The following is a 27,404-nucleotide window of genomic DNA, read 5'->3' on the forward strand; positions in this document are numbered from 1 at the left end:
AATGTCGGAAGATTTTTATTGTGATTTTATATATAGATCAGAATAATTTTTTTATTACAACAAACTTCACTAAAAAAATTAAAACAAACAATATCACAAATGTACTGTCGAACTGAAATATTCTTAAATATTTAAATAAAAAATAATACTCTGAGTATATATCAAGTCTAATCTACATAGCTAAATCGGTATAAAAACTCTAGTAAAATAAATAAATACACAATTACAATAATTTACAAAATGGTAAGCTCTCAAAATCCATGTAAACGTTTTGATAAAATGTGGATCGTTTATTAAACTCAAAAAAAATCAAAACTGTAAGGCTGTTTTATAATATACTATAAACATGGATAGAAAAAGTATTTTGAACCAGTTTTCCACAAAGATTTCGATAATTTAAGATCTGGAATTGAATTATTAATTGTATTAATGCTTAGGAACTGAATCAAAACTAAAACAAAATTTTTTCAATGATCTCCCTATAAAAATCAACATATATTGAAATATGATGAAAATTTCCAACGACCTACAAATGCATTAGTTTGAAACGCACATAAGGCGAAATTTCAAGTATTTCTGGTACTCAGAAAACTGCAATGTACATCTAGAAAGAGATATTTTTCGCATTAATTACATATTTTCCCTGTAATTGTAAAAAGTCGTTTGTATAAAATTTTGTTGTGTACCACTGAACCACTAAGGCATTTCTAACTTTATTTATTAAACTTTTCACTGCGATGCCTCCTATAGTCGAGCCAATAGAGCTTCCCCAGCGTGCTACGCCACACTTAAGTAGGTCTAGACAAATGTCTGGCGCACCATAATGTTACGAACGTTTCTCCGCCCTAGAGCCGGTCCTGCCTAGATATATTGTAATTCTAAAATTCGGCGAAAACGCGCCCGAAATAGAAAGAAATCTAAGAATTTAAATGAACTATTTAACTTGGTCAAGTAAGTGTAGTGTATAGTGTTATAAATAAATTAAGAACGTAAGAGACAGAATCACCAACTAAAAAATCAACCTTTAATAGTTTCCAAAATTCTTACTAGAAGTCTGAAATCTCTTTGGTTATAATAGAACATTCATGAAGTTTTCATCGTTTATAATTAATTTGCTTTATAATATTTTTTAATCGCAAGCTAAGTAAAATCATTTCAGTCTCATTTTTTACAATTAATATGAAATGTTAATAGACACAATAATTGGTTGAGTGAAAATCTAAAACAAGGAATACGACAAAATAGGTGTAGAAATACTAAGCACTAAGTTTAGGTGGAGATGCCAGCACAAAGAGCACAGTCAAGCCCCCCCCCCTCACCCGAAGCAGTGAAAAGGTTAGTTACTATATAAGGACGACTCTTTTACTTTACATTCTGTATCAATTCTGAAAAACATATTTCAGATATTTAGAAGTATGAATAGTTTGTTACAGAGTTCAGCTCAGAAGTATAAAATGAATCTGATAATAATTTAAAAATATGGTGGTGGTGTCATCGGAATATTTAGCATTAAATGTTCTGTATAAGCATTATTACTGTGGATCTGGGGTCCAGCCTCTATTCGCTGAGTCATTAAGCCTCATAAATTTCGTATGTATACAAGTCTCGGTTTGTCAAACTATTTTAGAACTAAAAATGTATTGTACTGTTTCACAGACATGTCTTAATTGGTCGAAAATTCTTATTCCAGTTGTAAAGATATATATTTCTATATTAGGTACATCTGGTATCCAGGCTCTATCCAACTAGCCAGAAAGGCACTTTTGAGTTTACAAGATTTAGTCACTGTTATGCAGATAATCAATGGTATAATGCTCTTAGTGGTTGGAATTTCCAAAATTGTTAATGGCAAATAAATTCTTCATTTAATTCAGTGAATATTTTTTGGAAATGTGTGAAATTACAATAAAACGAAATAAATATTCTCTGACACTTTTAGGTTGAAGATTACTCGTACATAATGTGATGTTCAATTTCAAATACACAAATAATTAAATAAAATGTGAAAAAAATATCGTTTTTATATTCAGCATAATAATTCAGTGATATAAAATTAGTGCTGCTGTTTCAAAATAAAGATAAAAAGAATTTGTATTCAAAAAACAATAAGAAATTTTATTTACAAAGATTTTTTTGTAAAGTTATCATTATCAAAAAGTACAAATCCTAATATAAATATTTACACAAAGATTTAGTTGTTTAAGGTTTGTGGACCTTAGCCTGCCATCGGTGCACCCCATATTTATATTTAAAGATCGCAAATAAACTCTTGAATGCCTAAACATAATGAAAAATAATGAATTTAGTTCCAATTATATCTAAAACAGCAGAATGATAAAACATTAGAAATCTATACGAATTTTGGTTTCAACTTTTCGATGATATTGAAACATATATCCCAGGTCTTAAATGTACGATTTTCTCAAATTTTGAAAAATCGGTTTAAACTTGATTAATTTTTTATAGTTAACAGCCAAATTAAAAATTGTAAGAAACTGCCTAATTATTTTAAATTATATTTGAATTATTATGAAAGGAAGTACCATTTTCCTTGATATTTATAGAGTTTAAACATCTACTGTAGATAGATTGTAGTGGCACATGAAGTAGTTCTACCACTTTCAGAAAATCTTTATCTGAAAATAAAAGATAAAATTAAACAAACATTCGTTTTACGTGAAGAGAATCGTTTTTTGTACAATGAAATTCTCATATACATTAGAGCGGAAAGATTTTATTTCAATGTATTTAAAACGTAGATCAGTTTGATGTGTTTGAATAATATAAACAATAATAAAAACTTTTTTCTTCCTTTGATTAACTAAATGACATGAATTACCATCGTGGTTTTAGGAAATAATATACAGTGTGCCACAAAATAAATACAGATTTTTTAAAATAAAAAAATATATCAAATAAAATTTTTAAACCTAATTCAATGAATTTCTTCACATCTTTTCATTGTTTTGAATTACTATTTTTGTTGAATATATAAAAAACCGTATTTTTGCAGTTGATTTTTCGTAAAATGTAATTGGGTTATGATATGGATAGGTAGGATAAGTAGAGTCTTACTGGAAACCTAAATTAAAGCTTGATTAAGATGCAATTAAAGACCTGAATTTAAATATTCCTCAAAGATGTAAAATAGGAATCAGAGCAATATATAATTAAATCAAATATTAAATAATGTTTGTTATTAATTCTAGCTAGCTATTCAGAAATAACAAAAATTAAAAGTTAATTTTTGTAATATTCATAATTATGTATTAATTTTGTAGCATAGTATATTTTGTAAACAACACAACGTTAATTTTGTTTATAGGATTGAATTTTTGACAAACGATGGTGTTTTTATTAAAAAAACAGATAAGATATACAATGAAGTAAAACCTACAAATTACTATCATAATATTAACTATTAGACTAAAGGTTCAAACCAAAAAGTAGTGCCTTTTTAACAAGTGAATTTTTTATAATGTGCTCACCATTCTCTGGTGTTACAATCCCATGCCTAATTAAAAAGTCCAAAGCTACGGGGGCGCTAGTAGTTTTAAAGTCGGAAGTCATGATTTTGTCCAAGCACTGGTTAGCGGTAAGTAGTTCAAAAGTTTCTACTTCACCATCGGCATTTACTGGTACAAAATCCAAAGGAAGTTCTAAGTCAAATACGAATTCTGTATTGGGAAAGAGACCTCGTTCAGATTCGAAATAAAATCTGGAAATAGAAGAAACTAAAAGTATAATACAATTTTCAAAATAACCAAATAAATTCAATTCCCCGAATAACATTCTTTATATAATCGAATAATTTCTATCATAGATTCTCTTTGAAATAAGTATAACTTCCTTGTTTATTTATTATATATGCAATTTTTTGCAGTTAACTGATGAATTTTGATGATTAAGTATGGAGTTATAAAGTATGAGTTTTTAAAAATGACTTCAGCTAAATCAAATTTAACAAATAGTAGTAAGTTACAAAGTAATAACCATATCTAACTGCGTTTACCAACAGATCATCAAAGACACTTTCCATAATATTTTTTCCGTTAAAATCAATATGACAGTACAGTCATGCAAAACATTTTAAGCACATCAACTTTTTTGGTATTAATAATGCATGTTATGAAAATACAGTTTTCCAAAATTAAATTGAAGAATGAATAACAAAGAGATTTATATTATTCTTTAATATTGTTAATATAATTTTCTTTTCAGGCATTAGCTTTTGGGTAATTAATTTTATAATTTTGGATCATTGAATTTTTTATTATATGTGTGCATAGCTGTTTCTTTTTTTTCTCCCTATAATTTGGGATAATATTATCTTTTTCTGTTAAGTACATTCTTAATGCAATCAGAAGTTGGTTATTTTCTTTGATTTCCATATTTCTGACAAGTATTAAATTGTGTAGGTGATCAGAAGAGTTCAAATGAAGTGTCCTATTCTCAATCAAATTATCTGCTTTTTTATCTGACTTATTGTTATTGTCTTTTGAACTATGTGTTTTGTTTGTCTTAAAGTGTAGTGCTCAATAGCTCTTAAGTTGTAGTTCAACATTTATATTGCCAAATGCCAGCTTCTTTCACTACTTTTTCACCTGTTTTGTGACCTTTTATATCACATTAGTTTGGTATGCTGATAAAGTTGATTTCCATTTGTTTAATCTACTAATCACTATAGCATATTTAAGTGGGTAAATAGTTCTTGGTTATATTATTTTCTAATGAAGTGAGTTAAGTTATTACTTGGTACAACTTGCTATATTCTTCAGACTGTTGTCTTTAATGTCTAAAGAATTGCAAACATCTTATAATAGATGATGTGAAATTTTGTAATCCCATTATTTTTAGTAGTGATCACAATATTTCATTTTGTAGTATTTCCTTGATAATATCAGTTTTGGTGTAAAAACAATCTCAACATATCTGAAGAAATTACATTCTTCACAACTGTTGTTCATCATCCCCAAAAGTGAAAAGTTCTATTGTCAATGTAAATTCAAACACTATTTTTTTCTGTGAATTCTTGCAGTTTGTATCATTCATTTTTGAATAAATTTTGTTTATCCCCCAGTATAAGATCTAGTAGTAGACTTTGAGGAGTGATTTTGTTGTAGTAGCAGGTCATTAAATATTTTACTTCTTCAATTTCTTAGACCTTTTGATATGATTATGTTTTTAAAACACCTAGATTTTTATAATTAATATATTAAAAAGATTCAACTCCAACTCCATGTTGAATAAATAATCAAATTGATAAAGAAAAACTTTTGTAAAAAGGAAAATTAATTGTTAAAAAATCATTGGTAGATTTAATTTAATTCAAAAACTTAGTAAAAATTCGTTAATAAAAATTGAAAACATGAAACGCATAAAAAAATTATACTTACGAAACACAACCAGCACTAACTACATTTTTTAATAATTCTACAGGTATAGATGCTTCTTCCATTGCTTCTTTATAGGCAGTTTCCAAAATTCCATGGCCTACTGATAAACCACCTCCTACCATATTGTCCCATTTTCCTAAAAAAATGAGACTAGTTGAAAACGTTTGTCAAATAATTTTGATAAAAATCAAACTAGAACAAAAACGAAAATCTTGATTCACAATCAAGTTTATATTAAAGATTAGTTGGATATAAAAATTACCTGGCCAAGTTTCTTTTGTAGAAGACCGTTTCTGGAACCAAAGGCAAAGACCTGAAATAATTTTATCAATCAGTGAATCATATTACAAGAAATCTGTCGAAAAACAGAAGAAGTGCAAAAGATAACAAAAAATAATTGTACACTGTTGTAAAATAGCTAGAAATAATAAAACCGCAAGAATTTGGGCAATAGTTAGAAGAATATTTAGTCTCAATAAGACACCCAAAAATATTCTCTAATACATATGTGAAATTCAATAGCTATAGAGTACATTGTGTTTGAAAAATTATTTTTCATTACAATAAATAATAACTTTAAAAGATTTTGAATGAATGTCATAAAATTTAGATTCATTTTTACTTGACTACCATTAAAAACAAGAGACATTAAAAAAATATTTATATCTCTATAGGATTATAATTCAAATAATTGGGGTCTTTTATTTGAGTCTTTAAGACTTTAGTGATTTTTAAAAACACTCAAAATGAATGTCAATAATCAAGATAATGTGTAAAAATAAACTTCAATAAAAAACATTTTATTCATAATGATGCAGCAAATTATTATTTACCTAGTAGAGGTACTTAAGGAGTACCCCTCATTTTTTCTTATAAATCATTGAACTTTTTCATATCCATGACAATAAATTTAGAGTATGAGTATTGGTTCAGACATTAACTTATTCTTATAAATATATCTCAGTGATTATATGTAAGAAATGTCTTACCTAATGCTGGATGCCTAACATAACCATTTATATCCACTCCATAATTTGCAATTCCAAATAAACAAGTTGCTGACCTATCCATTTTTAATAAACTTTTAGAATTAAAATCAGTTCTGACCTCATAACACTAAAAATATGAAAAAAATTAGTAGATGAATTTTTGCTCTTTGCTCTTTGCATATGAATTAATATAATAATGTCAACTTGGTCAGTGAGTCTATCTTTAATAACCATTAAAATAAAAAAAAAATTACAGTAAAATGTATTGATGACTAAAAAAATTAATGCAATGTTCAATATGTTGCTTTTGGGTTCCATTCTGATCCAGAATAATTAAAAGAAATTGTCACACCAGATTGGTAAGCAGTTAAACAGAGATGCATTTATTTTTTGATGTATCATGAATAACGATTATTTACTGCTATACAAATAATAATAATAAATCATAATCAACACTACCCCACAAATCAAAAGTGTTTTTAGAAAGTTAAACTAAAAGACATAAATTGAATTTCACTTCAATATAAAATTTTATTCTTGTGCAAGAAAAATTTGGCACTGAGAATATTTACTTGAAAGTATATAATAATAATAAATAAATACCAGGTTATCTTTGAAAACACCCACCTAATAAAATTTACTGGCATGCCATATTAATAAAAATACATATTTTGTAACTGAGTATAAATAAGTTTATTGATTATATTTATAGAACTGAATTTTCTATTCATTAAACAGATATCTTTGATAAACTAGGGCACTAGCAAATTACATCAACTTTTATTTCACTACAGCTTTGTACACTGTCCATGAGAAATTTACTATATTTTAAAAGCGTGCTAGATATTCTTTTTATGACTGAAAAAGATTTGAAATCTGGAACTTTTCAACTCAATTGGAATAATGATACAGAAATAGTACACTTTTTACTAGCTATCATGAACTTTCTGTATGTTCTGTGCATAACTAGTTAAATGTAGCATTATAATAATAGAATCAAGTATGCAGAGTACACCACAGAAAGCCCTAATATTTGACTTTAAGGATATACAGAAATCATAAATTTTTATGAGGTATCTGTATCGTAAAATATGTCCCACTTAGAACAAACATTGACATATTTCAGCATTGTCTCAAAGTGCCTCATTGGATCATTTATATAAAGTAATATAAAACAAAATTATATTCCATGATTACATCATATATTTTATTCATTTATCTTATGATTATGAGTGCTACCACCTGGGCTACATACTGACAGCAATTTCTACACAAATTATGCAACAAAAGTTATTGCAAGCTATTTTTTCAAATTTCAAAATTTAGTAATTTTTGAAGAGCTATAAGTAGTCTCATTTTAAAGATAATCTCACTGTATTTTACAGTTTTGTAAAACTCAAAGACTCGACTTTTTTTCTTAAGAAATTGATTATGTTAATTATGTGTTATTTCTAATTAAAGAAAATAAAACTTTTTCCATGTTAATTAAATGAGAAACTAAAATAGAAAAAGCAACCCCTTAGAATCATGTTTTATGAATAGTATTTTTTCAGATTCATTAGAAACATGATTGAAAAGATGAGGGTTAGAAAATAATTTTTTTAAAGCACCTCAATATTCATAGATACCAAAAAATTATGTATGTAATTTAAAATCAAATTATTAGAAAAGATATACTCACTTCATTTCTCCAGCCTTTTAAGGCTATAAACACATTTTCTGCTCTTAGTTCTTTAAGAACTTTTTCAACACGGTTGCTTCTTTCTTCATAGTCTCTAAAAGCAGGATTCAGTTCTACACATCCTGAAGAAACGGAAAACACCTAAAGTGAAATTAACTTTGAAAAATATTACAATACAGAGTGAATTTATATCATTTAAAATAAGATCATATTTATTCATCCATTTTTTATTGAGTACTTTAAAAAGACTACTGGTAAAATTTTCTGTTTTTAGTTTTAACAGAAAGTAAGTGTATTCATACATACCGTCGAAAACATTTAAAATAGTTTAAAAATGTAAAAAACCGAATTACTTAAAATTCATAAACTGATTAGCATGTTTTACCTCTGGATATCTCAAAAGCTGTTTCATAACATCGGGTCTAACCAAACCAACCTGGTATCCTTCAATAACAAATGGTTTGCATTCTGCTGATTTCAATCCTAAAAGATTTAAAAGAGATATTAACAAAGTTTCTATGGGTGTATCTTGAATAGATCAATAGTAAAGCCATAGACGGTTTAAAATTAGGATTTGATCTACTGTTTAACTTAAATAGACATTAAAATCAATTAAAAAATAGGTAATTATGAATAAACTTACCTGACAAATAAAAACAATTAAATTTTTGGGCTAATTTAAACGTGCGAGACATTTCTGTTTTCTCTCCCAATGACATAATAAATGTTATGCTTTTATCCTGTGCGTGACAGGTGCGTAATTGATTGTGTAGTTACTTTTGGCATTATATTTTTTGTTGGCTATACGGAAAATCATTGTTAGGCAGTTTTCAAGCTGAGTACCTTAAACAAACTCCTTGCTTGAAAATGTCTAAAAGTTCATTACTATTTTATAGTCAGAAGTAGTAATAATAATTCATATTAGCAATATAGTCACTCAATAAGAAAAGTTATTGACAGGCTGCTGAAAATTTTCTAAAAGTGATTTTGGGATTTTATTTTTCTAATGTTGTTTCCTTGTATCAGCTGCCACACATTTATTGTGACAATTAGCCGACGTGACGTGTAAAGAAACTTGTCCAAGTATTTGAACTTGCAATTTTTATTAAAGATGAGCTCCTTTAAACGGGATCATGGAGATGATGGTGATAAATTATCCTATAAGTAATATTAACACACTGTACTAAAATTTTTATTCCAGGTGGTTCCGGTAATTTTCAAAATCTAGAGAAAACCACAGTTTTACAAGAAGCCAGAATATTTAATGAAACCAGTATAAACCCTAGAAAATGTACACCTATCCTCACCAAATTGCTATACATATTGAATCAGGTAAGTTTTTGTTATAAATTTGAAAACGTCAGGTTGTGATCCCATATTTTGTTTGTACCAAAGGACTGTACTTTTAAACGACGTTAATTTTTATTTTTAGGGTGAAACATTGAGCGTTAAAGAAGCTACAGATGTCTTCTTTGCTATGACAAAGTTATTTCAGTCTAAAGATGTGATTTTAAGAAGAATGGTATATTTGGGAATCAAAGAACTTAGTTCAATTGCTGATGATGTTATAATTGTTACATCCAGTCTAACTAAAGATATGACTGGCAAGGAAGGTAAATTTTAATATCATTAACATTTTAAGTAATGGTATATTTGTTATTATTGTTTTTATTATCTAATTTTTTATATAAATGTTGACATTGGGCGGCGGGCAGTAGATGAAATTGATATATTTTTTCTGCATTGAGTCTAATGACGCTAGTTTCAAAATGCAGAAGCAACTGGGATATAAATTTTCGGTTCTGTTTTACTTTACAAATAAATAAATAGAGTTAATTTACTTTGATTTTTGGTTCAAATGAATAAAATATGATTTAAAATTTATCTTGATTGGAGAAATATAAAAGCTAAAGTTTAAACAGCTAACAATTATATTTAACCTAATAATTAATGATTTGATCATGTGATATTTCTCTACCTTATATTTGACGCCATTGCAGATATTATTTGTGACTATTATTTTTCCCCTTCAAATTTAAAATTTTAGATAGGTCTTCTATTAGTTCTCTCTCCTGCATTTTCTTATCTATGCCCTGTCTCCAGCTTATTTGCTCTTCTCCTCATTCCTTGTGGTGTCTACATTAGGACTTGTTTAGGTATTCTGTTGTCAGATATTCTTTGTACATGACCACATTTGTTGTTCATTTTGATATCATTGATTAATGTGTGTCAGACTCCAATTATTTTCATTTCATATTTCATTATTTCTTATCTTGTCTATCCTGTATTGTTTTATTGCTTAACTTCCCTGCCATATGTTGCAATGCTTTTATTGTGTCATATATTCATTGTCTGTTAATATTGTTTGGTCCCATAATATTATATAACATTAATAGATTTTAATATATCATTGAATGAATATGTATTATATTCATCCCAATGAACCCTTCTCATTACTTGTGTGGAATCCCTAAATATTAATTTCAAATTGCTGAGGTAAAAATGATTAATTATAGTTATTAATCTAAAATATCTTGTTGATCTAATTTAGATATTCTTGCTAGATATGTATAGGGCAGCAGCTATTAGGGCACTTTGCAGTATTACAGATGCTACTATGCTACAAGCGATTGAAAGATATATGAAACAGGCTATAGTAGATAAAAATTCAGCAGTTAGCTCAGCTGCACTAGTAAGTTCACTACATATGGGCAAATTAGCACCAGAAGTTGTAAAAAGATGGGTGAATGAAGCACAAGAAGCAGTCAATAGTGATAAGTGAGTAAATTGTAATTTTAAGATGAAAATCACATCAACTGCTATCTGAATTTTACATTTTTGGTTTTTTGTATCAAAATATCACATTATTTTTGTTTTTTTTTTAGTATTATGGTGCAGTATCATGCTTTAGGGCTTTTATATCGCATTAGAAAAATTGATAGATTAGCTGTGACAAAGCTAATAGCCAAATTGACAAAAACTACTTTGAGGAGTCCTTATGCAATGTGCATGCTGGTAGGTAATAATATGAAATTTTATATAGTAATTTATTTTGGTATATTTACCAGGAATTCGAACTTGTGTTTTTTCAAACCAATGCTAAACAATGTAATAAGGAAAATTAGATTCATCTATATATGTCTACCTCCATTTTATTTACAGCCTCAGAAGGTTCAGCAGCCAAGTCACTAATTTGTTTTTTTAACTATTGCACTGTTTTAATGAGTGTTTCTTTTTATTTTTACTAGATTCCCAACAGTGGAACCACTAAGGCAATTCCATTGTAACCTTAAATTCCCCGAAAGGAGACTTCCTCAGGAAGTGCTATTTGGCCTCAATTAATGTATATAAATAATTGGTACTCAGATGGCGTGAAGAAGTAATATTAAATTGGACGTCAGCTTTTTAACGAACGACATTAAAAATTAATAAAAAATAAGCGGAAAAGCTATTATACTCCTTATTAATTGAATTACAAATAAAAATTAAACAAAATTAATCTTAATCTATCACCAGATATGATTATCCAAATTAATATTTATTGACAAGAACAATAAAAAAAGTTTCAGCAACAAACAAATTTATTGAATAAATAATAAATTCGCATTAACTGCGTATCCAAAAGAGCACAACAACTAAAAGCACTTATAAATTAGAATAAACTCAGATTTATATGCATATTAAAGATAAGACTGGGACTTATCTAGAGGAATGCAGGTTGGTGGCCATCCTCAACTGGATACCCAGGTGTTGGAGTTGAGCTGAATTTTTTTCATGTGGTGTACTGGTTGAGTCCTTTGGGTGTGGTTGAAACACCAACCTGGCAGCTGTAGAACTGGGAAAAAAATAAAATGAGAAATGAAAAGGGAACACAGATGGAAATTATTGAGGAAAGAGCAAGTAGAAAGAACAGATTTGAATCAAAGAAGCTTATACTCTAACATATAAAGAAACTGAATTTATATTTTTTAAAATATAACCAAACAGGAATTTGTTTTATTTGTTCTGGTCCCCAACTAAATATAAAATACGAATTTATATGAAAACTATCATACAAAATTTGCTTAAAACAAAAGGAAATCCATAAGGATAACTGGAATTTTTGTGAGCACAATAAAAAAGTAAAGAAAAACTTACCAGCGAATATAATGGATAAAATCACCACAAATTTACTTTGATTTGAAGTGTAAATAGATATAGGACAAATTCAAATACTTTCAGAGGTTTTATTAAATTTCTCAAATGAATTGGGAGGTTTAATAACAAATTAATTTCTTTAAAAACTCGAATTTTAGAATAAATAAATCAGAAGTGACCACTGTGCCACAATATGTGAACAAAAGAATATTCAAATGTTTGAAGAAAAACCTAACAATCCAAACGGCATGTTACACCATACAAGCAGACTATCTGTGCTTATATACACCTCCTCCCTCTTATTAGTTGTCTAATTTTTATGATTTACTTTTTTTTTATTTTTTGATTATGAGATAACATCTATTGTATAAAAATTATACTCAAATCTTAAATTGTTGTTTATGAACATCCTTGAAATCAAGCATCTGAGATGCAATATTGTATCATCAGAAAAGATTTTCATGATATTGACATCCATAATATGAATACAATATTGATTACATAGTTGCATTACTCATTATATATTTTTGCAATTTCATTTTTCCTATATTTATTTCTCTTACAAAAATTAGATTAAGAACAGCATTTAAATATATTTTGATTTATATTACAATATTTACTAGCTTTTGTGTATAATTTGCAATAGAAATCTTGATATTCCTACTCTCTTTTTTCTTCTTTTGTCTCCACTTTGCTTTTAAAGAATGGTTGAATATCAGTTTTAATTATTATGAGCATCCAATAATCAACATAACCACTTTTTATTAGATCAGAATTACTGCCAAACTACTAGAAGAAGAAGATTCTACCAATGATTCACCATATTGCAACTACCTACTTTCCTGTCTCAGACACAAATCAGAAATGGTAGTTTATGAAGCTGCACATGCCCTTGTCAACTTGAAACATACAACTAATCGGGAGTTAACACCAGCAGTGAGCGTCCTACAATTGTTTTGTGGTTCTCCTAGACCTACACTTCGATTTGCTGCTGTTCGTACTTTAAATCAAGTAGCAACTTCTCATCCGGCCGCAGTTACAGCTTGTAACATAGATCTGGAAATTATGATTAATGATACCAACAGATCAATTGCAACTTTAGCTATAACAACTCTTCTAAAAACAGGTGACCATCACATTTATTTTACAAATATATAAATATCTTAATTATACAGGGTTCCAGAACTCTCTTGTCAAACGTAAATTACATATATTAGATGGGATTAATTCATCTTTATCTAAAATTTATTTATTTATTAAAGATGCTAGTTCCCTTATGAGGATTATTTTGGATAAAAGTAAATTTGGTTAGATAGACATACAATAAATATACATAAATAACGTTTATGAGGTGATATTAAAAATGGAAGTATGTAAAGTATTTCATTTTCAGGTGCTGAATCTTCTGTTGAGAGACTGATGAAACAGATAGCCACTTTCCTTTCAGAAATCAGTGACGAGTTTAAGGTTGTTGTAGTACATGCAATTAAAGCTCTAGCTCTAAAATTCCCAAGGAAGCACAGTTCTCTAATGAATTTTCTTTCGGCTATGCTAAGAGACGAAGGTGGCTTGGAGTATAAAGCTTCTATTGCAGGTAAATTTTTTGAAACACTTTACAAACATATTTTCTCTCATTTATTCACAGTTTATCAAATTACATAATTTTTATTTGTTTCATTTAGATACTATAATCACGATTATTGAAGATAATCCAGATGCTAAGGAAGCTGGATTGGCTCATCTTTGCGAATTTATTGAAGATTGTGAACATGTATCTTTGGCTGTAAGAATTTTACATTTATTAGGAAAAGAAGGACCAAAAACTAAACAACCTTCTAGGTAATTAAATTAGCAATTGGAATAAAATGGAATAAAAATAAGTTCACCAGTATAAGAGAAAATGAATTTAAGCCCATAGAGGTGTAATTTCTCTCTCTTTTTCTCTCCAGCTCAGGATGTTTTTCTCTCCAAGGTCTTCTTCCATTACTTCCCTCCACAGTTTTCTTGGTCTACCTCTTTTTCTCTTTCTTTCTGGTATCTTCCATGCAACTCGTCTCAAGAGTTTGTCTTCGTCCATTCATTCTAAGTGATCTAGCCATTGTAACCTTCTTGTCTTTATAAACGCGCTGATTGGTGACTAATTGAAAAGTGTGTAAATTTCATGGATTGATCTTCTTTCCCATCCTAACTCTGCTTTCCTCCAAAAATTCTTCTTAGTATTATTCTCTCCCAGATTTCCATTTTTTTTTTTTGGTTTTATTTGTCGTCATTCAGATTTCACAGGCTAGTGTCGGGGCGGCTCTCAAAATTGTCTTAAAACTTCGAACTTTCATAGATTTGAATTTCTTTTTCCGATGTTAATATTCTTCTAATACTGCCTACACAGCATTTTTAACATTTCTTAGTTCAATTCCCTTTTCTTCTTGGCATTTATTATCTTCTCTGTTAGTACACCCAAATAAATGAAATTTTGTACTTCCTAGAATTCTATTAACGTCCCATCATGTTTATGTACTTTGAAATTGTTTTTTTTCTTGCTTCCACATTTATTCTTTATTTCCATAAACTTTGCTTAGTCATTATTGAAGTGTAGGCCTATCTCTTCTGCTGCTATTAATAGTTTTTTTATTTATCCAAGTTTTCTTTTGTTTTTTGCTATCAACGTCACATCATCAGCATAAGCTAAGCATTGATGACTTTTGTTAAATATCATGCCCTTTCTGTTGATACTGGTTCTTCTTATTATACCTTCCAAAGCTAGATTAAATACTACTGTTGAAAATCAATATAAACCCTTTTTTTTATTACAGATATATTCGTTTTATTTATAACCGTGTTATTCTCGAATGCCCTTCAATACGAGCTGCCGCAGTTTCGGCAATGGCACAATTTGGAGCTTCTTGTCCGGATTTATTAGAAAATATACAAGTATTATTGGCTAGATGTCAGATGGATTCAGATGACGAAGTTAGAGATCGGGCTACCTATTACAGCAATATATTGAACAAAAATGATAAGAGCCTCTACAATAATTATATTTTGGATACATTGCAAGTAAGAACTTGACTATAATTCAGTAATCGTCAGTGTTAACATTTAAATGGGTATTCTGGTTTAGAAGCCTAAATTTTAGGCATTTTTGAAACTAACAAAAAAATTAAAAGCATTTAACTATCCATATTTTATATGATATTTATTGACTTGAGAATAGAAACAAAATTGTAAAAAAATCAGAATTTCAATAAATTACAGGCCAGTAAATTGGGGAATACAAAAAAACGGTGCACCCTGGTTGACATGATTTCAGCCCTTGTAGTGATCTTTCTTTGACCTTTCCGAATTTTTAAAAAATACTCCAAATTGAAATTTCTCACAATCCAAGGCAGACGCCGATTTGCACTAAATTTCAAAGGAATAGGTCTGTTAGAACTTGAGATAACATATCAACCACTTTGAATGCGATTGAAAATTACTCAAACATTTTAGAAAATGTAATAACATGAGAAGAATCAAATCTGCATCGAAAAGAATAAGATTTGAGTCTGTGAAAGAGAAAGCGACGTGCGTTCTGAAGAAATTGACCGACTTCTTGCACTGTTTAGAACAATTGAAGATTCACTTAGAGTAATGTAATGTTGATGTGTGATATTTTATATCACCAGTCTCGTTCTTTAATAGCCACACCTCTTATATTATTCCTGTGGTTTTGTATCAAAATGCTGTTTAAATACCTCGAACATCTTGGCTAACTTCTAATAATCCAAATGTAGGTTGAAGTCTTAGGTCTAAATTAATGTTCCAAATGTGCATCAGTAAGTCGTAAGTGAACAGTATTTGTTTTCATAGAAGAGAAAATAGACAATCATGAATGTTAAATGTCAAAGCACAATAAAAAGTATTTCTGAGACATATTTTCTTAATAATGGGCCAATATTTTATCTGCCAAATTCCAAAACATTTCATCATTAAGTGTAATTTTAAATATTATCATTTTCTACAGTTATCTCCAATTTAATGTAACACATTTGGTAATAATTTTCAATTTTATTCACAAAAAATATAAAAAAATCCAACTAAAAAAATTCCTGAAATCTGGAATTAAACTCTCCCAGAAGTGTCATAGTGATGTTATTCTTAGAAAAACTATCATTCAAAAAAAATTTTTATATATCTAATTCATTAATGATAGTATGTAAAAGTTGCTTGATTCTTTAGGTTTCAATTCCTGCATTAGAACGTTCTTTAAGAGAATATATTCAAACTCCTATGGACCAACCATTTGACATAAAATCGGTACCATTAGCAGCTGTTACAACAATAGAAGAACGTGAAGTGAAGCATAAACCTGAAGGTATGCTCACATCTCAAGGTAAGGAAAATGTTTTAGTTCATTATCTTTCATTAATTGTTTATATCAGTTGTACCACCTTAAATATTTTTTGTTGGTGTTTAATAGTTTTGTTTAAGTTGAAAATGAAAACAATTTTGTTCAAAAACAAAAATTTCACATATCGTTGATGGTACAGAGTTGCCATGTCACCAATAATGATACAATAGAGAGTCCTTTTCCTTACACACAATTAAATTAGTCCCATTATTTTATACACAGATTGTTCTTTAATAAAACTAATGACTAATTTTTTTTCTTGATTAAACACTATCAAAAGTCTTTATACCTAACAACTAAATGTAAACTCCGGATAAAATTAACGCATCACTTCAATTAATCTAAATATTCACAATATAAACACAAAATAAAACTTACATTGAAATAATAATACACCTACAAATTAGTCGAATATGACCTTAACACTTAATCTGTCTCATTTTTTCCATAAAAGTTTGTTTTTGCTCCAAATTAGAAAAAAAAAATAAATGCATATAAATCAACCTTAAACAGTGTAGGCCCTTCTCTACTTCTTATCACTGCATTTATACGTGGCGGCATGCTTGATATCAATGTTCGACAAAAGCCCTATGAATTGGTTGTGATTAGAAACAGGGGGACTATGAGTTCGAATCCTCTTTTTGAGATAGACCCATAGATATTCTATTGGATTCATATCCGAAGTGTTGGGTGGCCACTCTAATAAAGGGATATTGACATCAAGGAAGTAGCCAATAACCTGTCTATCCACGTGAGGACAAGCGTTGTCCTGCATGAATAAAAAAATAGGCCCTACAAACGGGGCAAAAGGTATTACATGTTAATCAATAATGTTGGGCATTCATAGAACTCGTACGTATAGGGACCGATTCCGTACGAGCATCGAACCAAATTCCTGCCCAAAATATTTTTGAGCCACCACCAAAAGGCACTTTAGGAGAGATATTACAGCTGGCAAACTTTTCTCCTTTCCTTTGCCAGACACGCTCACGTCCATCTGGAGCTTTAAGGATAACGTCGTTTCATCGGAGAACAGAAACCATTTCCAATCATCGATGGTCCAATTCTGATGTAGTCTTGCAAAATTTGATCTCTGAACTTTGTATTCTTTGGTAAGCAAGGGATTTTTAGCTGGTCTTCTGTTGCTTAACCCTGCTTCATGTAAACGTCAGATATTTCGCATATCTGATAATATATTTTTTAATAGATTGCTGGTAACTCTCTGAGAGCACGTTGTTTCAAAAATTGATCATCAATTTAATTAGTGCAACGTTTTCGCCCTTGTCCAGGTCTTTCATGGTATAAAAATATGTCGCCTCACTATGGGACTGATACTGGAATTATGTCTTCCTAACAAACCAGCAATATGTCGCTTTGAATATCCTTCATTCAGGAGAGTCATTGCTCGTAGTGCCTCCTCCATGGTCAAATTTCTTTTGTTGTTCATTTTTTTACTTTATATACTCCCAAATGAACTTCCAAACATGCATGTAATAAAAACAATTACTATCAACAGCTTACTTCTAACAGAAACTTTGCTTTAATCAGCACTTTTTAAGAAAATGATACTGTGATACTATAGTTGAGTTAAAAACAACTGTTACTGTCAAACAAGGTCCATGGCCTACTCGTCGTCCAGTAAGTTATCAATAAATAAAGAATATCAAGAAAAATATGAGTGATGCGTTAATTTTGTCCAGGAGTTTAGTAATTTGGATTAGTTCAGTGACCATAATGAGTTGATTGATCATAGTCTTATTATTAATCTTTTATACATAATATGAATCAAATTTTAACTACAGGTCCCATTCGTCCAGCTCCGGTTTCACGTGAAGAAAACTTTGCAGAAAAACTTTCTGTTATTCCTGGCATACAACAACTTGGTCCACTGTTTAGAAGTTCTGAAGTTGTAGAACTTACTGAATCCGAAACGGAGTATTATGTCAGGTGTATTAAGCACTGTTTTGCCCATCATGTGGTCCTTCAATTTGATTGTCTGAACACTTTAGCAGACCAACTATTGGAAAATGTTAGAGTTAGTATTACAATAGATTTTATCTCTATTTATTCAACTATAAATAGGTTTGATCAAATGTAATTGATTAATGTATGAATTACTAGCTACCTGACTCACATTATTGAAATTTTTTTGTCACAAATTTGTTCACCTTTCTAAAAAATTTAAAAGCAAGTATAAGTCATTCTTATTAAATTAATTATCTACTGTGGATTAAAATAGCAAACGATTTGTGATTATGTTATCACAAATCTGATATACACTTTTAACACCATACGTTTTGTTTGTCTGGACGCGCATTGGTATTTGTGTTGTATATGTATTAAGAAAAACTTATTTTTAGGTGGATTTAGAACCTAGCGAAGGTTTCGAATTATTGGCTCAAATCTCTTGTGAAAAGTTACATTATAATGAAATGGGTACTACATATGCAGTTCTAAAGTTCCCTCACGATGATTTACCTAGTTGTGTTGGAAATTTTGGTGTAGTATTGAAATTTATTGTCAAAGACTGTGATCCCGCTACTGGAGTACCAGACTCTGACGAAGGTACAAATGATTTCTTCACTTTACATATTTTTTTTACAAGATACTGTTTTATTCAACAGGATACGATGATGAGTACATACTAGAAGATCTTGAAGTAACATTAGGCGATCAAATTCAGAAAATTTCTAAAGTTAATTGGGCGGCAGCTTGGGAAGAAGCTGCTTCGACTTGTGTAGAAAAAGAGGATACATACTCGTTAAGCTCGATGAATTCTTTGAATGATGCAGTTAAAAACATTATACAGTTCCTTGGCTTGCAACCTGCTGAAAGAACTGATAAGGTGCCGGAAGGAAAATCTACACATACATTGTTACTTGCAGGTGAGAAAAATAAATTTGATGAAATCAAAAATCGACGCAATTCCACAAAATTCCATGTTTATCAAATTTTCTTGGGAATGTCAGATAATGAGGGAATATAAATACAGTATCTAAGATATGATTGGATGAAAGTTGTTATTTCTTTTTTGGAGTAAAATAATACTTTATGTGATATAGACAATTATTTTCAGGTGTATTCAGAGGAGGTATTGATATTTTAGTTCGAGCAAAACTAGCTTTATCAGATGGCGTGACCATGCAACTAACTGTCAGATCACCTGATCCAGATGTAGCGGAGCTAATAACTTCATCTGTAGGTTAAGTGATCACTTGAAGTATTTATAATAATTTGTAATAATTATTGCAAAAATGTATATGTATTTTGTTTTATTAAATTTTTATTATAAAAATATATTTTAAGAACTAGTATATTGAAGTTTTATTGTTCTCATTCCATTAAATTCTATAAAATCACAAAAATAGATATAAAAAGTGGAAGAACTATATTAGTTGATGGAGACAAGGTCACAAAAGAACTATAAAGATATAAGGGTCAAAAGACAAAAACAAGTATTGATTGAAAAAAGGAAAACTAAATATTGTTAAGGCTATAATCTAACAACTTTAAAATATTGTTTATACTAAAAATTGATTATCTTGCGCTTTCGCTATTTCCTCTTTGAATGTCGAAATGGTTTCTTTCGCCAATTTTAATTTATTTTTCAAAAGTCCAATTTCATTCCGGATCTTCTGCTTGGCCTCTAGGATATTTTTCAACGTCTTTTCTTTCTTTTCTTCAACTAAAAAGTATAATTCGTTAATGTTTTTAAATGCATTTTAATTTAGCAATAGTGACTGAGGATTACCGTGATTGAATTTGTCAATAGAGGTGTTGGTGTTACGAAGGTCTCAAAAATGACATACAAAATGATACTATTTGATTTGTGGGGCTTTAATGCATAATCATCAGGGTTCTTACAAATTCGCAATGTTTTGAGGGGGTATAGCTGTGAATAGCTAATTGCATGAATTATAGTACGCCTATCTCTTTGCCATCATCTTATTAGTTGTTTGAATATCTGGAAATTATTTAGAATTGGGGCTGCATGCAAAAAAACTTTCCCCAACTGGAAATTATTTTGTTAGGTAGAATTACATAATTGAAAGTAGGGAGACATATTTTATGGGGTTGAAACGAAAAAAAAAAGTGATTTTTAGGTTAGGCCGCTCCAAAAATTTTTGCCCGTCTGTAAAATTTTGTTAGGTAGAATTTGATAATTGAAGGTGGAGAGACATATTTAATGGGGTTCCAACGAAAAAAACACGACTTTTAGGTTAAGTCGCACCAAAAAAACTTTCTCCGCTTGCAAACTATTTTGATAGGTAGAATTTGATAATTAAAAATGGGGGAGATATGTTTTATGGGGCTTCAATATAAAAAAAAACAATTTTTAGGTGTAGGTATAGCTTAACTTCGAAAAATAAAGTGATAAAGTAATGCGGGAGGAGTGTTTAAAGGAAATAAATACTTTGATAATTACAAAATTATTTATTGCCTTTAAACACTCGCCCCTGCTTTACCTTCCATCCTCTTTTTCACTTATCTAATTCTATCTAGGAAATAGTTTTTAGAGCGATTTTTACCTGGAGCCTCAATTCTAAATATTTACCCTACCCCTTTTAGAACTGGATATGCGTATCGTGATTACTCGATTCAGATTTCTTTCTATGTAACCCTTTACTATTTTAATAAGTGCTGATGAATAAATCTTGAACTTATATTTCGTGGTCGCAGTAACTCTATATCGAACGGATCCATTTTCTGTTTAGGGTTAACTTTAGGTTGGATTCACCCTAGCATAGGTTATTAGATTATCTTAATTTCGCTTTTTGAACTAGATTTATAAATTACATGAAACTGAAGTTCATTTATGAAAACATCTCAATTTACGAAAAGTGTCATTTTCCTGAATTATCAGCGAATTAAGATAACCTAACCTACGCTATGGTAAATCCAACCTAATCGAAGCTGAAGTTAACCTAACAAAAAAATGGATCCGTTTCTCAATCTGCTTAACATCAGGTTCTAATTCGAATATAAATTAAAGTCGAATAGGTAAAAACATTGAAACAATTATTATTTTAATCTTTGTCTCACTGTACGTCTTTCCTCTCTTCAGCCAAGCTTTCCAAAAAATAGGCTTCCCAAAATAAAACCTTTCGCTTACATCATAATTCCAGTTCAAAAAGTCGAACCGGAAGTCAACTTTTGACGTCAATTTTTGACATGTGAACTTCGATAAATAAATTCAACAACCTCGAAAACGCTAAACTAACGTGTGTTTATTATTAAACGGGACAGATACAGAAGTTTGGACGAAATTTTTGAGAACCTGAGCAAATAGGTTAATTGAAGTTTAAAAAAACATTAGATTTATTGCTACGAAAGTCAAAGTCTACAAAAAGATAGTTGTAGAATTGGCTGGTAATTGAAAGGAAAAATGGTATAGAGAGTTCGTTTCCGATTCCTAAATCCAGTGTAAAAAGCCAAAACAAAGCAACAGGACAGGTAGGGAAATATAGCCATGTCTACCCCGTATCGATTTGAATACTTTGTAATAAATTTTTGAAATAAATTCAGCAAGGGATATTCGCAAATTGAAAAAATGGAAATGGTATCACTCAAAGTTTCACCTGTATCATATATTATTATTTAAAAAATAGTAAATCTTCCAACTGTTTATTTAGTCAATAATGAATATAAAATCAATTATGAGCGTTTACGATGAGCCATAATTAAATATACGTCCAATGGAGCGCTTAGACACATCCAATACTTGTCTCTTGCAATAATGACGTGTCGTTTGTTTTGAATTGTAAATTCTTTTGTCTGGTATTCATTTAGCGAAAATGTCAATTAAAATGTCCCAAATGACAATTCAGTATGAGACAAAAAACACGAAATTAATCAATTCACCCCTTTCCACCCAAAATCAAAAATTCGAAACGAGAATAAAACGTGAAAAAAGATATTCAGGAATTTTCGAACCCTGCAAAAAGGATGGAAAAATTATCGCGCACAGAGCTTCAGTGGAAGATTTAATTTCAGGAAATTTATCAAGTGACGATATAAAAACTGTATTGCAATCTACTAAACGAAAAAATGCTTCTTATACCGATATTTCGATTACATCGGTGAGTGACCTTAAATTTCGAAACAAACATTTTCACTTATTGTTTCATATATTAAGAACGAAATATCGACTAAATTTTTTTTATGGTTTCGGAAAGATCCAAATTTTGTTTTCAATTTCTATTAGAAGCAGGATGTAATTGAAGCGATATTTTCGTTTTCAATCCTAATTATCTATTCCATATCAAGTTTTACAAAAATAAGAAAATATTGGATATTTATTGAAAAACAGTCACTTCTAGTATAAACTGTGGGAAACAAAACTATACCTATGGCATGTGAAGTATCATATTATCAATATTAAATATATGACAATCATTTATATTTCTAACATTGTGTGAATTCATTGTTTTTTTTTTTCTAGACAATGAGAGATATTAATTTTAATACAGCTGAACATGTTGCAACAAAAGATTACGAATTTCAAACTCACCTACATGTGTATCATAAAAGAAAATGTCCAATGAAAAATGATCAAAAACATCAGAGGTACTCCTTAGAAGATCCCATGGAAGGAACATACTCAAATTTGTATAAAGAACTGAGTGAAATATCAAATAAGCCAATGGTTCGAGAAAATTATTTAAACGATGATAAAGAAAAATATAAAAACGTCTCAACCAATGTCACCTACCATAAGAAACATGCAGATTTTGAGGATGAGATACACTATGAAACAGTTAAAAATTATAAATCGAGAAAATCAACTGTAAGGGGTTTTTTTTATATAAGTTAATTTATCAATTAGTGTGATTAGGGGCAGATGAAATGTGTGTTCCTTCATTGAGTAATATTTTTTAAGCACAAGACAAATTTTTTATTTTATGAATCAAAAATTAGATTTGATACAACAATAAATTTGAAGACAAAAAGTTGTGTGATTAAGTATAATATTCCCAACTATCTTCATAATGAAAATTTTAATGATTTAACTATTAACTTAACATTAATTTATTTAGTTAATTCTTCCCAACAATAGACTTTAGTCTCATAGATTCTTCTTTTCATATAGAATAAAAACTCAACCAAAGAAAACATGAAGAAAAATCAAATAGTAGTTACAAATAGTACATCCAAAATTAATATCAAACAATCCAAATTTGAATTTTGGAGAAAGGAGAATGTTACTCGAAAGTCTTTGAGCAAAAAAGATTATTCTGAAGTACCACCAAAAACTGAGGAAAATATAAATACAATGTGTAATCTAACTCTAAGTATGGAACATCTTTCAAATGAAGAACTTTGTCAAATAAAGAAATCTAATGAGGAACAGAAGAAATCTGAAACAATGTCAAGTAAAGAATTAACATTTGAAAACAACTGGTATGAATGTCCTGAGATTTTGAAATATTATACAGACAAGAGCGTAAACAAGTTCAACAATCTGGAAACGATTTTTGAACAACCAAAAGGTGAGTAATATTTTTATTGTGACAAAACCATATTTTTCTTGAACACTGTTTACTAACACCTCATCAATATTCACAATTACACTATTCTGAAACTTTTTGTGAGTATTGATATAGTGGCATTAAACACTAATTCAGTATGAATATAACATATAGTTTCAGAAATTCCAACTTCGGATAAATTTGTATTATAAAATAAAATGCAAAACATATTGTGCAATAAAAAGTAGCTTAAATAACTTAGTAAATTTTTTGTTCTTATTTCAGGCGAAAATATAATGGGCAAACGTAAACTGAAGAGATATTTGAATTTGGAAGAAGTGTTCAACACAAAAAAACAATTCAAACGAAGAATTAAAGCAAGAAAATTGAATCCCCGTTTTAGAATGGAACCTTTGCATTTGGATGAATTGAAAATAGATATGTTGAAAGAGAAAGATTTTTTTGGCTAGATTTTTTTTCAGATTGGTTTTATGAAATGTCACTTACTATTAGGTTTGATACCCAAATGAACAATAAAAATATTTGCATTAAATACAGAATACACAAGCTGATACTTTTGAATTGATGTCTTTGATTATGATGTTTTAAAAATGCATTGTGTAGATCAATTCATCATTTGGAATATCATTTAATAAAATTTACTATTTTTCATTGAAACTGATTTTTATATTTTTTAATTTTAACCATATTAAATTGTTGACAAAACTGCAATTTATTTCACTGTATTCTTAAAAAACCACGAGAGAATGATGTCTTCTTTTTACCTAAGATAGAACACATAATACAGGTGGTTTTGTAACTATTATTACTTCAATTGAAGGTTATTCTTCTTTCCCCTGTAACTTGACCTTTATATATATGATAACGCAATTAACATATAATTTTTGAACTATCAAATTAATTAGTAAAACTTTCAAGATTTCTTGTGTGTGTGTGTGTGTACTCAAGAGTTTCGTAGTGTCCCACACTTTGAGAGAATATAGATGAAAGATTCATCCTGCTTTATCTACTAAGTCTAGCATCGTCAGGTCTACTGTTAGTATTTATAGGTTGCTCTTATTTAGGCTGATACATTCAGCAGAACTTGATTATATTTTCCCAGGAGAGTAGTTGCATGTCTCGTCCCCTGTAGGGGTCCTATCTACATTCTTTTCCAGTGCTTTTTCCATTGTTAAGTGGCTGAAGGCTCGGGTCTCATGACTTGCCTGCCCCGCTTTAGTTAGCTTATCAGCTATTTCATTTCCCTACACTCCGGTGTGTCTCAGAATCCATTCATTTCTCTTGCCTAGCTCGTTTCATTTGTTGAGGCATTCCCAAACTAGTTTAGATTTTATTACATTAGAGCTCTAATGGCTACTTGACTATTGGACAGGATGATGATCTCTTGTTTGTAATAGTTCCTATATAAAGTGAACTGGATGGACATATTTTTCAATTTCTATGTATGGTATTTTGATCCTACTTGCTTCGACAGCTTAATATTGAGATTAAATTTTTCTCAAAGCTAAATTTTTTTGGTATTTTGTCTTGAGGCATGTCCCAGGTTTGATCATTTTTTAAGCACGTTTTTCCTTATTAATTCCTTCTGTGAATATTTTGAGTGCCGTTTTTCCGCCATGTTTTCCAATACTAAATGGAGAGGTAGGAGATTTATAGAATCACTTCTACTGCAGCTGTGGGCATATCATAGCCCCAGTTGCACATGAGCAAGACAGTCTTTGTACTTTTGAGAGATTGTTCCTTGTGAAAGTAGTAGTTCAAGTATCTCCGAACTACTGCCTTATAAGTGATGATTGGTCTCACGATTGCAGGGTACATCCACAGTGGGAACTTTGGGTTACAACCCCAATTCCTCCCTGCGAAGTTTGTTCCTGAGGAGTTTACAATCGAGTCCCAGATCTTTCCCCCTCTGTTTTCCACTCAGTGGGTAGCCTGTCTGGCTTGATTCGTTTGAGTTTTTTCTCCCTAGTAAAGGCAATTTAGGTTGACATTTAGTCTCACTGATCGACACCACCTTTTTGTGTAGTTGAGTCCTCTTTGAACTGTCACAGAGTGTATTCTCAAAGCTCCCTCTCGCGTAGATAACTATATCATTTACTACTAAACTCCACATTAGTGGCGATGCCAACCATGTGGAGGTCGTCCTATATCTTTCTCTTTTGTCTAATTTTCTTTTGACAGATTCATGTGTAGAATTGTCAAAGGCGCCTTCTATGAACTAGAAGGCACATATTACATTTTCTTTATTCGTCAGAGCATTCTGAATTACGTTTGTAAAGTGATAGTCTATTTTGTTTGAAGAGAGTATCAGAAGTTAACCATCATAAAAACTTAGAACCAATTTTCAACATAAAAATGTGTACTCACAGTTTGTATTATGTTCCCATCTTGCTAAAGTCAAATGCTTTGTGTTAGTCAACAAATGATGCATTAACTGTGTTGGATCTTGAAAAATGATTTCATCATAACTTTCTGATACTAAACCTTTGCTTTGTTCGATACCAATGTCTTGGGTGCTACTTGAATGAAAGAGTTTTAGTATATGATACATTGTAACCTGGAACAAATAAGTTTGTTCACTTATGAAATGGAATTTATTAAGTTTTGCTTTACTATAGTGTTTGTTAGCAGTTTATATTTGAAGATTTAAGAATAGGGAAATATATCTTACCGGTCGTTCATTTGGATCATGAAAATATATCTTAATTACAATTTCAAACTCTCCCCAACCAGTTTCGCTTAGTTCGTAAGGTGGTTTAACAACTATTCGGTTTGGATTTACATAGCTTTCGTGTAGTTTAAATTGAACTTTTTTTACATAGGTTGACATATCTTCATTATTATAAGGTTTTACGTACACAGTCCACTGATGTGTGTGACCGTCTTCTTCACGTTTTTTCCCAAAATACCTGGCCACGTTCCCATATACTATAGGTTTTACTATGCAGATACCCTAAAGCCCAGATTGACATAATTTGTATTTAATTTTATTCAATTGCAATATATACCTTCATTCTACCTCCAGAATCTGGACCAAAATCAGTGGGTAAACTCATTTTTTTTTAAATTTTCAAACCATGTATTAGTTTAACTAAATATATGCCGTAAACAAAATTTGTATACGATTTAAAAAATTTAAATTTTGTGGTTATATTTATACAAACTCATTTGATATAGCAACCAGTCATAAGTCTCTTACGCCATAGACAAATTCACATTTAGATTTTCAAAGTATATTTCTGTGGTGATTGGCCACAATTGGAACAAATATGTATTTTTGAAAGTGAGTATTGAAAGAGCGGAATTTTCTCTCAAACTCAAGCA

At 29.8% G+C, this 27,404-nt stretch overlaps 4 protein-coding genes across 5 annotated transcripts; 2 read left to right on the plus strand and 2 right to left on the minus strand.

Annotated features, from left to right (window-relative positions):
- Positions 1–9,008, minus strand: LOC130899062 (uncharacterized). 2 transcript variants are annotated; one of them, XM_057808796.1, is made up of 9 exons: positions 8,710–8,831; positions 8,452–8,549; positions 8,067–8,207; positions 6,386–6,512; positions 5,659–5,709; positions 5,397–5,532; positions 3,489–3,718; positions 2,544–2,636; positions 1–2,277 (listed from the first exon to the last, which is right to left on the minus strand). In XM_057808796.1, exons 1-9 carry the CDS (start codon positions 8,783–8,785, stop codon positions 2,249–2,251), a joined length of 981 nt encoding a protein of 326 aa, XP_057664779.1. In that variant the 5' UTR covers positions 8,786–8,831; the 3' UTR covers positions 1–2,248. The 2 variants fall into 2 exon arrangements, with proteins under 2 accessions (XP_057664779.1, XP_057664778.1); XM_057808795.1 differs by lacking the exon at positions 1–2,277 and having other exon boundaries at positions 2,503–2,636; positions 8,710–9,008.
- On the plus strand, positions 8,892–19,902 carry LOC130899058 (coatomer subunit gamma). Its single transcript, XM_057808790.1, has 14 exons — positions 8,892–9,211; positions 9,268–9,398; positions 9,499–9,679; positions 10,631–10,844; positions 10,952–11,081; positions 12,972–13,329; positions 13,597–13,797; positions 13,886–14,042; positions 15,014–15,257; positions 16,419–16,572; positions 18,393–18,625; positions 18,951–19,155; positions 19,215–19,475; positions 19,667–19,902. The coding sequence occupies exons 1-14, from the start codon at positions 9,178–9,180 to the stop codon at positions 19,795–19,797; spliced, it is 2,634 nt and encodes an 877-aa protein (XP_057664773.1). The 5' UTR covers positions 8,892–9,177; the 3' UTR covers positions 19,798–19,902.
- On the minus strand, positions 19,900–27,285 carry LOC130899064 (YEATS domain-containing protein 4). The gene is made up of 4 exons (XM_057808797.1): positions 27,089–27,285; positions 26,752–27,033; positions 26,448–26,637; positions 19,900–20,275 (listed from the first exon to the last, which is right to left on the minus strand). Exons 1-4 carry the CDS (start codon positions 27,134–27,136, stop codon positions 20,112–20,114), a joined length of 684 nt encoding a protein of 227 aa, XP_057664780.1. The 5' UTR covers positions 27,137–27,285; the 3' UTR covers positions 19,900–20,111.
- LOC130899061 (uncharacterized) lies at positions 22,324–24,785 on the plus strand. Its single transcript, XM_057808794.1, has 4 exons — positions 22,324–22,670; positions 23,033–23,377; positions 23,681–24,080; positions 24,345–24,785. The coding sequence occupies exons 1-4, from the start codon at positions 22,386–22,388 to the stop codon at positions 24,527–24,529; spliced, it is 1,215 nt and encodes a 404-aa protein (XP_057664777.1). The 5' UTR covers positions 22,324–22,385; the 3' UTR covers positions 24,530–24,785.
- Positions 27,286–27,404: the final 119 nt, after the last annotated feature.

Source organism: Diorhabda carinulata, chromosome 10, assembly GCF_026250575.1.
Source record: "Diorhabda carinulata isolate Delta chromosome 10, icDioCari1.1, whole genome shotgun sequence".
NCBI classification, from domain to species: domain Eukaryota; kingdom Metazoa; phylum Arthropoda; class Insecta; order Coleoptera; family Chrysomelidae; genus Diorhabda; species Diorhabda carinulata.

Excerpts from the sequence above, each read along its gene's own strand:
- LOC130899064 (XM_057808797.1), bottom strand. The coding sequence starts at position 27,136 with ATGAGTTTACCCACTGATTTTGGTCCAGATTCTGGAGGTAGAATGAAG. Across the intron at positions 27,034-27,088 it reads ATTCTGGAGGTAGAATGAAG|GGTATCTGCATAGTAAAACC; the intron begins GTATATATTGCA and ends TCTGGGCTTTAG. Across the intron at positions 20,276-26,447 it reads ATGGGAACATAATACAAACT|TTGAAGAAAAGAAAGAAAAG; the intron begins GTGAGTACACAT and ends TATACTTTTTAG.
- LOC130899058 (XM_057808790.1), top strand. The coding sequence starts at position 9,178 with ATGAGCTCCTTTAAACGGGATCATGGAGATGATG. Across the intron at positions 9,212-9,267 it reads ACGGGATCATGGAGATGATG|GTGGTTCCGGTAATTTTCAA; the intron begins GTGATAAATTAT and ends TTTTTATTCCAG. Across the intron at positions 10,845-10,951 it reads GAAGCAGTCAATAGTGATAA|TATTATGGTGCAGTATCATG; the intron begins GTGAGTAAATTG and ends TTTTTTTTTTAG.
- LOC130899061 (XM_057808794.1), top strand. The coding sequence starts at position 22,386 with ATGTCAATTAAAATGTCCCAAATGACAATTCAGTATGAGACAAAAAAC. Across the intron at positions 22,671-23,032 it reads CCGATATTTCGATTACATCG|ACAATGAGAGATATTAATTT; the intron begins GTGAGTGACCTT and ends TTTTTTTTCTAG. Across the intron at positions 23,378-23,680 it reads ATAAATCGAGAAAATCAACT|AATAAAAACTCAACCAAAGA; the intron begins GTAAGGGGTTTT and ends CTTTTCATATAG.
- LOC130899062 (XM_057808795.1), bottom strand. The coding sequence starts at position 8,785 with ATGTCATTGGGAGAGAAAACAGAAATGTCTCGCACGTTTAAATTAGCC. Across the intron at positions 8,550-8,709 it reads TAATTGTTTTTATTTGTCAG|GATTGAAATCAGCAGAATGC; the intron begins GTAAGTTTATTC and ends TAAATCTTTTAG. Across the intron at positions 5,710-6,385 it reads TGTTAGGCATCCAGCATTAG|GTCTTTGCCTTTGGTTCCAG; the intron begins GTAAGACATTTC and ends AAATTATTTCAG.